Source organism: Bidens hawaiensis, unplaced genomic scaffold (assembly GCF_021521415.1).
Source record: "Bidens hawaiensis isolate Kalapana, Puna unplaced genomic scaffold, B.hawaiensis_p1.1 tig00003589_1, whole genome shotgun sequence".
Lineage (NCBI taxonomy): Eukaryota > Viridiplantae > Streptophyta > Magnoliopsida > Asterales > Asteraceae > Bidens > Bidens hawaiensis.
The window spans coordinates 1-14,502 of NW_027491205.1; the positions used below are offsets into that span (position 1 = coordinate 1).

The window sequence follows — 14,502 nt, forward strand, 5'->3', positions numbered from 1 at the left end:
CTCTTGAACAATTATAGATCTCATGTAATAACCACTCAAGAGTTTCATAAAATAGATTATGTTGCACATTCACTTAATGAGTAATCAACCGATTTTAGTGGATGAACATCAACAATCCTTTTTCACAACATTGTTGATAATTCCCATTTTAAAATGGTTAATCTCTACTAACATTCCATTTGATCCATGTTAATATTAGGATTCACGTTTTTCCCCAACCAAACCCTTACAAGAATGACTATTTCTTGACTTATCGTCAAGCTCGGAATCTTGGCGGCTCTTTAAAAGATTCTTACGTTATTCCCCAAAACCTCACAAGAGTGGCAGTTTCCCGGCTTATCGTCAAGCTTGATATTTGGGGGCTGATTTTAAGGATTCTTAATTTATCAACCAAGTTCTCACAAGAATAGCGATTTCAAGACTTATCATCAAGTTCGGGATCTTGGTGTCTATTTTAAGGTTCGCCAAGGCGTCGAAAGACTAGCAATTTCTTGGCTTATCGTCAAGCTTAACACTTGGGGTATCTTTTAAGAGTATTTTAACATTCCTCATTAAGTGATCATTGCAGCATAACCATTAATTATTAAAAACCAATCACATGTTTTACTATCGTTATTATACTTCAATTAAGATTCATTATAAACAAAAATGATACTTTGGAAGTTTAGTTACTAATAAGCATAATGATAAATATCAAAGTAATAAATACAAACATGATCAAATTGAAACAATTTAACCAATTTAGATGACTAATTTTTTATGCTAATGATTTTTACCAAAAGCTTAACCTCCTTAATCTTCAAGGGTTGGATGGATAAGATTAATTCCCTTATTAATGGTGATAAAAGAGGTGGTTGTAGAGGAGTGAATGAAGTGGAATGTGTATTTAATGCCTCTCCAAGGTGTATTGCATGAAGAAGATGAGCATTCAATTTATAAGCTGATCAGACCCTCAAGGCAAGACCATGTTGTCATTTTTTGCCTTGTTGCATTAATTTTTCATGTCAGATCGTATAGCTCAAGGTTAGCACGGCCGTGTTAAGCAAGACACGGCCGTGTTGAGTTCCACAACAGTCCAAATTCCACCAGCTTTGTCTTTTTCTCTTGTACTTGAAGGCATGACTGTGTCTTGGGAAGACATGGTCGTGTTTTGCTTCAAAACCTTATATTTTGTCTTTTCTTCTTGCTCTCGATAACATGGGGTGTGTTTTGGTTAACATAGTGTCACACCCTCAAATTTCGACTAACGGAGTTTTACCGTGAGGCTCGTGACATACCAGGATCCAGCTCATTCGTTATACCAAACAATCATTTAAGCTATATAAAAAAACCATTTGAGTTTAATCCAACTAATCGATAAAACAAAAACAAACCAAACAGTTCAAAAGATTTGCGGAAGCTTTAAAGTAAAACAATAACCCATTTGCTCAAACATGCACAACCCATCAAATGTAAACAATGTAAAATAAGAGTTCATGCAACAAGTGTGACTCCAAACATAAGCAATGCAACCCGCTCTTTAGCACATCTAGCAACCTGGGCAAGTATAAATACTCAAGGGTCAACATGAGGTTGGTGAGTTCATAAGTTGTAGTAAAAAGTAGTATATACAGTATAAATAGTATACTTAGCATAAGTAGTGTACGTATAAGTAGATTTAGCACTTTTCAAATATACCAGGGTAGCTAACCCATTTACAAGCTACTAGACATTTGAACCAAAGCTGACTGTCTGTATGCCTTCTTACCAGGTATATCACAAAACACTGGCGCAAGTATGTTAGGACAATTTACACCCGTCCGACCTCCAGTCGAGTTTTAGCAGGTGAGGTTTGTCAAACCCAGTAGTACTACTTAAATTTCCCAGCGATCCCATCCTAACGGTTCAAGGTATGTAAGGACTTTAAGTGATATGAGGGCATCTAGTATACACTTGTGATATATAAGAAATTAGATAAATCCAAAATAACTTGCTTCGTTTTCCTCCAGAAAACCAGTTGTAAGTATGTTCGTATTTTCAATCCAGAAAACAAGTATAGGCAAATGTTTTGTGTTTTCAATCCAGAAAAAAAGTATACAAAAGTAATTGTGTTTTCAATCCGGAAAACTATGAGAAGTGTTTTGTGTTTTCAATCCAGAAAACAAGTATACAAAAATAGTTTTGTGTTTTCAATCCAGAAAACAAGTAGGGAAAATGCATGAACTCACCTGGTGTCGCGTGTAATAGACTTTCCTCGAAACCAAAAGGATGCACTTGACTCACTAATCATTACCTAGTACAAGTGTTTAAGTTATGAGAATGTGTTCAACAACACATGACTCTAAAACCCAAGTATGGGCTCACACACAAACACAAACTTGACACGATGACTCTTTGGTGATTATAAGTAATGTCAACTGTACCAAAAAGTCTTAAAATGTATTCACACATCACATCATGGCAAATAAACCAAATATTCATCATACAACTCAACTTATGATCATTCAGTTCACAAGACAGATTATGGCATGTACAAACAGATTTTATTCGCTAAGTAAAACTTAAGGATAAATTATACAAAATTTACCACAGTAGAATATAAGAAGAAGGTTTCTCAAGAAATTTTTAGTGTATTTTTTCATGCATACAAAACTCACAATAATTCAATCATTGAAGATAGGTATAAACAGTTCAGCAGATTGCGCAACAAAAGGTTGTTTCATGGTTCTCTCAACTCATTTATCCAAATTGTGCAAGGCCAATTGGGTTGTCTTTTAGACTCATAATTCTAAGTTCCAGAATTGGAACCAACTCATTTAGCTTTGTTAATCTCAAGTAATGATGTCGGGAAAACAGACCGGAATTTGAATCCCCACGTCAGCTTTGACACATATTTTTGTAAAATCATAAAAACTATTCAAAACTTGTCCAAATATTACAAAATTTACCTTTCTGGAAACTAGACTCAGAATACTATATACTAGAATAAAGAATTGAGCAAGAATCATCGTTTAATATCAAGTTACAAACCAATCAATAAACGAGAACGAATCTGCCAGCAAACTGTTATCATCAAAACTCAAACCCTAACATGTTTATGTCATCCCTAGGGTTCTAAATCATCAATTAACATTATAATCATCAAAGTTACAGAGATTCAAAATCTAGGGTTTCACAATTACTCATCAAAACATAAAAATTGATACATAAAACTTACAAATTAACATTAGGAATCTAGTGAATCACTCAAAGACACCACTAATTGCAAGAATCGAGCTTGAATCGAAAGGTTTGTGTGTGGGGGGTGTGAGGCAGGTGGAGGCTGAAGGTCGACGGTTTATGGGTGGGGATTAGGGTTGGTTATTTTATTAATATTATAATTAATCATATTTACAAGAATGGTCATTCTAGAATCAGTTTTGGCTTTAAACGAACTTTATAACACCCAAACCGGATTATAATGAAACATTACGAATAAAATACTAGCCCAATTTAATAAACCTAAGCCTCATTTTTCTTTCATAAATATTAATTTTTAAAAGGTGAAAACATACAAATTACGCACAATCGATCGCAATTTCATGAAACAAGGTATGAATTAAACACGCAATCATTTAGCATGTATTTTCACATAGATAATATTATAAACATATGCTCGAGATGTTATCTTCTTATTTAATAACTAATAGCATGTTAAGCGAGCTTAATGTACTAAATCGTGTAACACATAAAATCATCTAGCACATAACAATTAAATCTGAATTATTTAAACATATCTAACTCAACATTAATCCCCAACGTGTACTTACAGAACCATGTGTGTGACTCGTTTTTGACTCGTGTAAATGTTATGCATAACGTGTAAGATAACGGAGTTGGGGTTAACGGTGTTAAAGTGAAAGTGCAGGGTGTCACGCATAGCCATGTCTTGATTTTCTGATTTTTGTATTTACTTCGTATACTCTAGGCATGGCCACGTCTTGATTCACCATGGGGTGGTGTTGAGTTTGTATTCACCGTTTATCTCCGTTTTTTCTTCGTATTTCAGCTTGTTTTATTCCTTAGGACTATATTTACATATAGATAGAAATTATAAACATTAGTGGTTATTTATTCTAATATAATTGTAGAAATTAGTTTATTTGGAGACATTTTAGTGCTGAAAATATGTATAAGTTCTTATACATCATCCACCAAGATGTATCAAGACTTGAAGAAAGACTACCGGTGGCCGGGTGTGAAGAACTAGATAGTAGAATATGTTGTTAAGTGTTTGACTTGTTTTCAAGTCAAAGCAAAACATAAGAAACAGTATGGAAAGATACAACCGTTGGAGATACCATAATGGAAGTAGGAATTCATCACTATGGATTTTATAACTAAGCTACCACGTACAACTAAGAATCATGATACTGTTTGGGTGATTGTGGATCACTTAACGAAAAGTGCTTATTTCCTACCAATACGATAAGTTATATCGTCGAAAATGCTATCTAAAGTGTTCATTCGCGAGTTTGTAGCAAAGGATGGAGTGCCGTTGTAAATCGTTTCGTATATAGATACTTGCTTTACTTTGAGATTTTGGAAGAAGTTCCATGAGGCTATGGGAAGTTGGGAATAAGATAAAACATCAGTACGACGTATCATTCTCAAACCAATGGGCAGTCTGAAAGGAGTATCCAAACCCTTAAACCAATCATCAAAGCCCAAAAATTAGTAAAAAAAATAGTTAAAAAATATAGAAATAAAACTTATATATTTTTAGTGAAAAATATGATTAAAATCGACATTTTATAAGTTAAATCTACTTATACAAATAAACAAAAGAGTGAATTGCGGTTTTCATCCTATGGTTTGCCCAAATATACGATTTTAGTCTAATAGTTTTAAATTTACGATTTTAGTCCATGTGGTTTCATTTCACTTGCAATTAAACCTGAATTCAGTAACCACGTTAAGTTTGGTCGTTAAACCCATCAGTGTGCCCCTCATGTGAGTGGCATTTTTGTCCTTTTTTTCCTCAAATAAACCCCAGTCGTTATTCGTAAGTCTCCCTTATATGAGGGTCTGGGGTGTATTTGGGGAAAAAAGGGACAACACTGCCCCTCACATGAAGGGTACACTGATGGGTTTAATGACCAGACTTAACCAGGTTAATGAATTCTGGTTTAATTGCAGGTGAAATAAAACCATATGGACGAAAATCGCAAATTGGACTAAAACCGCATATTTGAATGTAGCATCATGAAAGTTTCGGGTTCAATATATCAAGTTTCGAAAGTCAATGGACCAAATATGACAAATTCTGAACCTTGGGTTAAAAATGAATTCTGGTTTTCCTGACCCATCGCGATACGCGATGGATCAGAAGAGGAACCCATCGCGTATCGCGATGGGTTGTCTGACAAACAAGGCACGTGGCGTGCCCCGTATCCACACGTGGCACAACGTCCACCACGTGTCAACACGTGGCACAACACCTGCCACGTGGTATGTCTACATGGTGACTGCGCAAGTCTACGTCGCGATACGCGACGGGCCAGCCAAGGAGGCCATCGCGAATCGCGATGCCTCTCCTGGTTTGCCTATAAATAGCAAGTTACGGGTTCATTCAATTTCACACCCAAATCTTCACTCCTCTCTCTCTCTCTCTAAACATCTCTCTAAGCTCCAAGAATCGTATCCTCGAACTACCTCGATTTCCGTGCCCAAATTCCTCGTAAACTGTGCCAATATACCGATGTTTCTCGATTTTCGTGCCACATTCCAAACGACGTTCCAACATAGAGCTGGTGCTACTCGACGACCCGCTTCGTAAAGCGTGCCGGCGTGAAAATAAGTGTTGGTACCTCGTTTTGCGTGCCAAAGTGAAGTGTTGATCAAGAAAGAGTTAAAAAGGGTAAAAGACGTCGAAGTGTTGCTCGACCGTCTAGAGTTATTATAAGCCGACAAAGGTAGGCATAATGGCGAATAAAATAATAATAAAATATTATAAAGGCTTAAACCCTAAGTCGAGGTTATACTCGATACCTCGATAAATAAAAGAAAATGTAACAAAGAAAAGAAAAGATTGAATTATGAATGTATATATATAATATCAATGTGATTACATTATATGATTTTTTGTTATAGAATATTATTTAAGTAATAATAACTATTCTTAAATAATAACGAAAAGAATACGTTTCTTAAAGAAGAAGAAACGTAGGGTTTAAAAGAAATAAACTAAAGGTTTATTTTATAAGTTAAAAGAAAGACTTTAATTTATAGAAAGAAAAAAAATACTTTTTAACTAAAGGTTCTAAAGTAAAGAAAAAGAGATTTGAACTAAAGGTTCACAAAGGAAAATAATTGAGGTAAAGATTATAAAAAGACTATAGGTCTTAAGCCGGATTGTATATCCGACTAACAAAAGGTTATACTCGTACTATAGGTGCAAGATAGCAACGGAAAGACCCTCGGACGGTGTATTGAAGCCGATCCAAATCAAAAATGCGAATACGCCCCAAACTTTACAAACTTGTTTTTCAAACGAGTCAAACATGTTAAATGAAAAGGTTTACATGAGACTACGTGTCTCTAAAACATATATAAACAAGAGTATAAGCCTAGCCCTCAGGACGTAGTATACGTTTGTCTTGATCCTTACATATGTGGTGGGCACACCACACCTGGTTATATTGATGCTTGTCTACGGGGAGTTAATGACCATGTGTATACATACGGATACATAACTATGTCGAACGCTGCGGTGTTTGCTGGGGTATTTAGTGTAGAGACCGGAGTTTATAAATTGTGTTGTTTTAACTTGATTATTCCTAAGCCACGATGGGCCGAGACCTACGTAGTCTCGAGGGGTGATTAAGTAAAAGAAAATATTTTTAGCGTCAGCATATTCACCAGCATGCGTTGATAGCGTATTTTCTAAACATTTTGCAGGTGATCAATGTTAGAGCTTGGGGTGACGAAGTGCTCAAGATATCCGATGGCTCGGATCTTTTTGTTAAACTAAAAATAATATGAATGGTGGTTTTGTAATTAAAACAAGTAATCCTTAAAACATTAAACGAGAACTTTTTAATCCCATCTTTTGTGAATGTAAATATTATATTTTAAATCCACATGTTTCTAAAGACTTCCGCTTTAAAACGTAACTCTGATATATTTACAAATGTGGTACCAACATATGTATCATACGCCTAGGCCGCGGTTTGGGCTGTGACATTGAACAAACCACATGGACGAAAACCGTATTTTACTCTAAACAAAAATAATGAAGATGATGTGTCATAACCACATTCAATCATAACTTTAATTTCTCTTCTATTTTCTAATCTCCACTCTCCATAATCTATGTTATCCATGAATCATTGGTTTAATTGGTATTACCCGTTAGTTATAACTCATATGAAAAAATAAACGTATTTAATGTAATTCAAATCACACTAACTTCTACTAACCTGCTACATCTAATTTTACTATTAGATATAAAAAGTTTGATCATGAATTTTAAAGAAAAAACATATAAACAATTGAATATCTATAATAAGTTTAAAATCAAATAGTAAATTATTAAATTAGTTAAATAATGATATATGAACCTTTATCGTATAATAATTAGTGACTTATGTTATACATATTTAATTATGCATATACTTCAAATTTCGTTAAATAAATACAATATTTATAATCTTACAATTTGGACAACACCATTTAACTTACATTCATATTGATCAAATAAAACATGTTTAATATGTTTACGTAATCACCGATATTCGATTTTATGTCATCTTAAAACATTATTTCAATCTTATGAAAATGTAAAATTTAAATATGTAACATTCCAAGTGTGTGTGTGATATATAATATTAAAATAAATCTATGACTTTTTTAAAAAAAATCTCTAAATTACATTATATTAAATACCTAATTGGGTCTTTTAACAAATCTTGTGTGTTTACACGGGTTCAAAAACTAGTTTTTTAATATGTTGAAATGATTGTTGTGATGTTAGTTTTATAATTGTCTTCGGTGTTAGATCACAATTTAAACTATCACCTAATAGATAAAAGACAAACTGCATTGACTTAACATTAGAAAGTAGACAATTTAGCTCAAGGGCCATATGTAAATATGTAAAAAATATTTGTTGGGCTAAAGTTGCATAAGTAACCAAACATCATTTACGACAATGACACTTTACTCTAATTATATACTTAAGATAGACAGTGAAGTTTACTGCCGCAAGGTTTATATTGGTCAACTTGAGAGCACCTCCAATTGTTTTTTGATTATTATTATTATTATTTCAAAATGTGTGTGTTTTTTTTAAATGCTTATTTTATAACGAAGTAACTGATGCTGACCAAATTCACGTCCCACTCCGTTGTAAGGGTTGAGTTTTACTAACACCCGTATTTTACCAACAATGCTTGGGTTTCACCAACGCTCAGGTTTTAGCGATGTAACGAACGTAACCGATACCGACCGAATTCGCGTTGACTCAAAGCTGTAATACTAAGGTTTTATCAACACCCGAGTTTAACCAACAATGTTCGGGTTTTACCATTGTTTAGGTTTAACCATTAGAATAAACATCACTTTAAATGTTTTAACTTTTTTTTATATGTTAGTTTGATGAATTTATTTTTTGAATTTAGTTTTTATACCATAACAATATAACGGATACTGACTGAATTTATGTAAACTTGTCACCACGAACATTAGGGCGCGTTCGTTTCAAGGAATGCAATGGAATTGGAATTGGGATTTGCATGGGATTGGAATTTGAAGAAATTGAATTTGGAATATGAACATTCCAATAAGAATTAGAATTGAGGGGAATTGAAATCCAAATACATTCGTAATGCGTATGTTTGACAAATGTATAAGAATCAAAGAGGGGTTTTTTTCCGATAACAGCGAAAATATTTAAGTGTTTTTAGATTTTTTGTTTTTAATTTATATTTTGCATTATGTTTTTTTATTTTTATTTTTTTGAATTTTTTTTTTCTGGGTTTTCTATTAAGAGCAAAAACCACTCAAAAAATATTCAAAAATAGTAATAAAAAAAATTCATAACTCAAAATCTTAAAAATAAAAAAATCTAAAAAAGCTAAAATGTTCTATTTAAAGAAAATTGAAAGAATTGAATTCCAATTCCAATTATTTGAACAGAACACACCAAAATAGAATTAAGATTCCAATTCCAACGAAACGAACATGCCATGTCATGGGATTTCGACTCGACGCTGTAATACTAAGGCTTTACCAACACCCAAGTATAACCAACAATGTTCGGGTTTTACCATTATTCAGGTTTAACCATCAGGATAAACAATGTTTTAATTTTTGTTATATGTTTGATAATTTATTTTTTTGATTTGGTTGTTATAACCGTAACAACATAACGACCGAATTTACGTAAGATGGAATTCGGTCCCGTAATCCTGTGTGATAACTGATAAAGCCTTGTTCAGTTACTTACTTGTGTAAAAGGGCGGCAATGGCAGATACCAGTCACAGCAGAAAGAAAGAAAGAACGAAATAGAATCATCAATCAGCCGATGCTTTACTTGTTCACTTTCAAATTCACTCTATACTTATTCAATCATGATTCTCAACAATTGCACATTCTCATTCACCACCTGCTTTATGCACAACAACAACAACTCCTGCTGCAAATTTCAGCTACGATGGCCAGTACCAGTGGGACCAAGGACGTGGGACCGCCGAGGTCGTTATCCAGGAGAATGACGAGGACTTCCACGATGTACGATCCCAATGGCGACGGAGTTGACAGCGAGCTTGTCCCCTCCTCTCTCGCCTCCATTGCTCCCATTCTCCGTGTTGCCAATGAGATCGAAAGGGATAACGAGCGAGTTGCTTACTTGTGTATGCTCTTTATTACTTACTCTCTTACCTTGTTTTCGCATTTATTTATTTTAATTTGATTATTAAAACCTGCTTATCCATTCGTTTATGTTTATTTGTTAATTGAACGAACGCACACAGACACACGCTTTGTCTGTTCATATATGAACTTATGATTATCCAAATACATTTAGATGTTCTAGTTCTGCATATTTTGAAACTGATCTAACTGAAGCATCAGTTAGTCTATCAGCATGTTTATAATGGTTGTGCTAGCTACTTACTATACTCCTTGTATTTGATTTGCTGGATTAGGCCGATTTCATGCTTTTGAGAAGGCCCACAGGATGGATCCAAAATCTAACGGACGTGGTGTTCGCCAATTTAAAACTTACCTGTTACACAGACTTCAAAAGGTGAACATTATCTATTTTTATGTTTTATTTTCTAAGTTAAAGATTAAAGTATGGCCATGAAATAAGAGTTTAAGAAGCCCTAAAGAATTTCAAATTTTCTTTTGTAACAGAACGACGAAAGGACAAAGCCTCAATTAGCAAGAACTGATCCCAAGGAAATTCAGAAATTCTACCAAAACTTTTATGAGAAAAACATTAAAGAAGGCCAATACACAAAGAAACCGTGAGTCTTTAATAACATTACCAAAGCGTTTAAACTCTAGTGATGCTACCTAATATAATAACCACCTGCTAATTTTATTTTATTTTACTTTACTTTACTACCTATAATGTTTAGTGAGGAAATGGCTAAGATTTATCAAATTGCAACGGTTTTGTATGATGTATTGAGGACGGTGGTAAATCCGAACATAATCGAGGCCAAGGTATAACTTGTTTATCGAACTTTGATTTCTAGCTGCCATGTTAGTCTTAATACCAATCGACAATTTAGGTTGTGTTTTTATCTTAAACGGGTTAAAAGTTGCGCAATGTCTATTTTTAATGAATAAAACCTGTGAAATAGTTTTTATTTGTAGATATAGATTATTATCACAAAGTTGTTTTTCTTATTATAACACGTTTGTACTTTTACCCAATGTTGCCACCTCAACAAGTTAATGTCTCGGTTTTTATGGCATTGCAGACTGAAGAATACGCACAAGATGTAGAGGAAAACAGAGAGCAGTATGCGCACTATAATATTCTTCCTTTATATACTGTTGGAATCAAACCAGCAATTATGGCGCTTCCTGAGGTTGTAATCTGATTGACACAAATCTTCCTTCTTTTTATTTTTCCTCTATATATTACATATGTAGATGTATATACACACAAGCATGCGCACATTCCTCTTTTTTATTTCACCTTTTATATGTTATTAGGTAAAAGCAGCTCTTCAAGCTGTTCGCAAGGTGGATAACCTTCCACCTGTTAGAAGGGCAGGTGACGGAAGCAAACCTGTTAATGATATTCTTGAGTGGTTATCATCAATTTTTGGATTTCAGGTAATTATCTATTTTACTCAACTCATGAATATTCATTACCTACATAAATAAGTTTTTCTTATGTTGAATTGAAGAAAGGAAATGTTGCAAATCAACGGGAACACCTAGTTTTGCTACTTGCAAATATTGATAGAAGGTTGAAGGGTAGTGGAGACTATGAGCAGGTACATCTTTTACCATCTCATTAAAATATTTTAAAACAAAACTTTAATGTGTGTAATTATAGTATTATAGTATCTAAAATTTTATTTATTCTTTTGTTGGTTGGAAATTTTGTCAGCTGGGTAGCACCAGCGTTAAGCAATTACTGGATAAAACTTTCAAGAACTATGTATCATGGTGTCATTATCTGCACCGTACACCAATCATTGAGTAAGTTGTTATTAAGAGATTTTTTTTATTGAAGCGAGGGTTTAAATATTAATTTTTTTATTTGATTTTATTTTTTTTGTGTAAGTTCGCATAAGGTTACAGCTAATGCTGATAAGCAGCAGTTGCATCTTCTCTATATTGCACTTTACTTTCTTATCTGGGGTGAAGCTTCAAACGTCCGGTTCATGCCTGAATGCCTTTGCTATATATTACATAATGTATGTTTACAGTTGATTGTTAAATTCCATCATTTTGTATTTTAAAATATAATAATTTTTTTATTTATACTTTGAATCAATAAGATGGCTAATGAAATGCATGGAACTTTATTTGGAAATGTTCAACCTGTGAGTGGAGGTACTTATCAAGCAGCACCTGTTGGTGAAGGAGCGTTCTTGCATGATGTTATTACACCTATTTACGAGGTTCTTCGTAAGGTAATAGTATTTTTTTTACCATACGCGTGGTTACAGTTTTTACGAAAACAATTTGTTAATGTAAATTAATATTTAATTGGTGACAGGAAGCTTGGAGAAATAAAAATGGCAAAGCAAGCCATGCGTCATGGAGAAACTATGATGATCTTAATGAATATTTTTGGTAATGCTTTTATTTATATAATTAGCATTTATGCTGCAACTATATGTGTTTTTTTAATAATAAATAAATTTTAATTTCCTCTTTTTCAGGTCGGACAGATGCTTCAAATTAGGCTGGCCAATGGACTGAAAACCTGACTTTTTTGTTCACTCCGAAGAGTCATCACGACGTCATGCAGTATGTATAGATTTATGCAATTTTAAGTAGTTTGCAAAGTCTGACACATTATGTGTGCATCATCAAAGATTTTAGACTTTAACTTAACAAATTGTTGGAATCATGATACTTCATACATTTTTGAATGTTTGTTCCTAGAAACATATTTATAATATAATTTCTTTCTATCAACCTTATGCTACCGCATTAATTAGAAAGTGACCTGTCTCATCAAGAATTGTAAGATCATGATATATAATTGCAGAGGCGCACTCAAGTAGTAGGGAAAAAGAAGCCAAAAACTAACTTTGTGGAAGTGCGCACGTTTTTGCATCTTTACAGGAGCTTTGACCGCATGTGGATATTTCTTATATTGGTCTTTCAGGTATATAATAAAACAAAGCAGTTGGTTTTAATTATATATCTTTTGTTTATTATTGGTAACGTTTGAATGTCACCTTTCTATTTGCAGGCTATGGTTATTGTTGGATGGCATGAAGACGGGTCAATTTTTGGACTTTTTAATGAGGATGTCATTAAAAATATCTTAAGTATATTCATTACTTATGCTGTACTTAACTTTATCCAAGGTACTAATCATTTTATTCATTCATTCTGATATTTAACACATTTTACATTCACACGTCACGAATTTATGATTTTATTCTGACATTTAGTGCCTTTTTCATCCTGCAGCTACGCTAGATATAATCCTCAGTTTCAATGCATGGAGAAGTTTAAAACCGACCCAAATTTTTCGATACATACTCAAATTAGTTGTATCTGGATTTTGGGTAGTTATTTTTCCCGTTTGTTATTCAAGATCTGTTCCAAATCCAACAGGATTAGTGAGGTTTTTCAGTACTTTGGGAGGAAATTGGCGGGAACAGACACTTTATAACTATCTTATTGCAATTTACCTGATACCCAACATACTGGCTGTATTGCTATTTTTGCTTCCACCAATAAGGAGACACATGGAACGTTCAAACTGGAGGATAGTCACTCTTTTAATGTGGTGGGCCCAGGTTAGCTCGTTAGCATATCGTCAGTTTGTTTTTATATTATATTTTTTTGTTTTATATTAATATTTTGGAAATCTTCTCAGCCAAAACTTTATGTTGGGAGAGGCATGCATGAGGACATCTTTTCTCTTTTCAAGTTAGGATTAATACATTATATTAATCATTTGATATGTGATTGGAGTTTTATTTTTTTTTTCTTACTTTATTACTCTTGCTTTTTTAGGTATACACTTTTTTGGATAATGTTGCTAATAAGCAAGTTTGCATTCAGCTACTACATGGAGGTAGGTTAAACTAAGCTTGAAAAGTATCATATGCTAATTTTCTTTATAGAGAGAGAATTAGTTATGGAATAAATGCTAATAACCTTAATTGACTGTCGTAGTTAGTCTATGCTTTAATTTGCATTTTAATTACAGATATTGCCATTGATCGGGCCCACAAAGACAATCATGCATTTGACAGTTAGTAACTATGAGTGGCACGAGTTCTTTCTGTTAAAATAAATATATTTTATATATATATTTATATATGGCCCTTATAATTATTTATCTTATTATTGATCATTGACCTAAATAACCTTATGTTTATAACTGGTAAATCCTTGATGGACGGAATTACCCTTACTAACATTAATAGGGTTTCCCCTTGGGTGTATATATAGAGAGCTTATTAGAGAGGTTAATAACTAATGATGAATAATAACACCATAAGAATCATCCCCTACCTCTCTCTCTCAAATCGTGTTCATCAAGAACACCTAATCTCCATCCTAACCATACACCCTAAAGGGGAACTCGATCAGATTAAGAAGATGTCAATCTCAAACATCACTGGATTATCAGGTATTACATATTTCCTTGTTTCCATTATATCATCGATTATAGAAACTGATCAACATGTGGTATCAGAGCATGATGTTGATTAATCAGTTTCTTCGATGTCCATAAAAACTGGAATTAAAATAGGAAACGAGTTTTTGATTAAAACCCTTATGTTTACGTTTTTTATCATCATCATAAAACTGATTGGATC

At 33.4% G+C, this 14,502-nt stretch overlaps 2 protein-coding genes across 2 annotated transcripts; both read left to right on the forward strand.

Moving 5' to 3' along the window:
- Positions 1 to 9,678: 9,678 nt before the first annotated feature.
- Positions 9,679 to 12,818, forward strand: LOC143623903 (putative callose synthase 6). The gene is made up of 13 exons (XM_077094703.1): positions 9,679 to 9,873; positions 10,168 to 10,268; positions 10,379 to 10,491; positions 10,606 to 10,693; positions 10,954 to 11,064; positions 11,192 to 11,314; positions 11,389 to 11,478; positions 11,595 to 11,686; positions 11,772 to 11,904; positions 11,989 to 12,123; positions 12,210 to 12,286; positions 12,376 to 12,463; positions 12,708 to 12,818. Exons 1-12 carry the CDS (start codon positions 9,732 to 9,734, stop codon positions 12,413 to 12,415), a joined length of 1,245 nt encoding a protein of 414 aa, XP_076950818.1. The 5' UTR covers positions 9,679 to 9,731; the 3' UTR covers positions 12,416 to 12,463; positions 12,708 to 12,818.
- LOC143623904 (callose synthase 7-like) lies at positions 12,714 to 13,779 on the forward strand. Its single transcript, XM_077094704.1, has 5 exons — positions 12,714 to 12,827; positions 12,915 to 13,032; positions 13,139 to 13,470; positions 13,551 to 13,603; positions 13,691 to 13,779. Exons 1-5 carry the CDS (start codon positions 12,798 to 12,800, stop codon positions 13,758 to 13,760), a joined length of 603 nt encoding a protein of 200 aa, XP_076950819.1. The 5' UTR covers positions 12,714 to 12,797; the 3' UTR covers positions 13,761 to 13,779.
- The last annotated feature ends 723 nt before the right edge of the window (positions 13,780 to 14,502 follow it).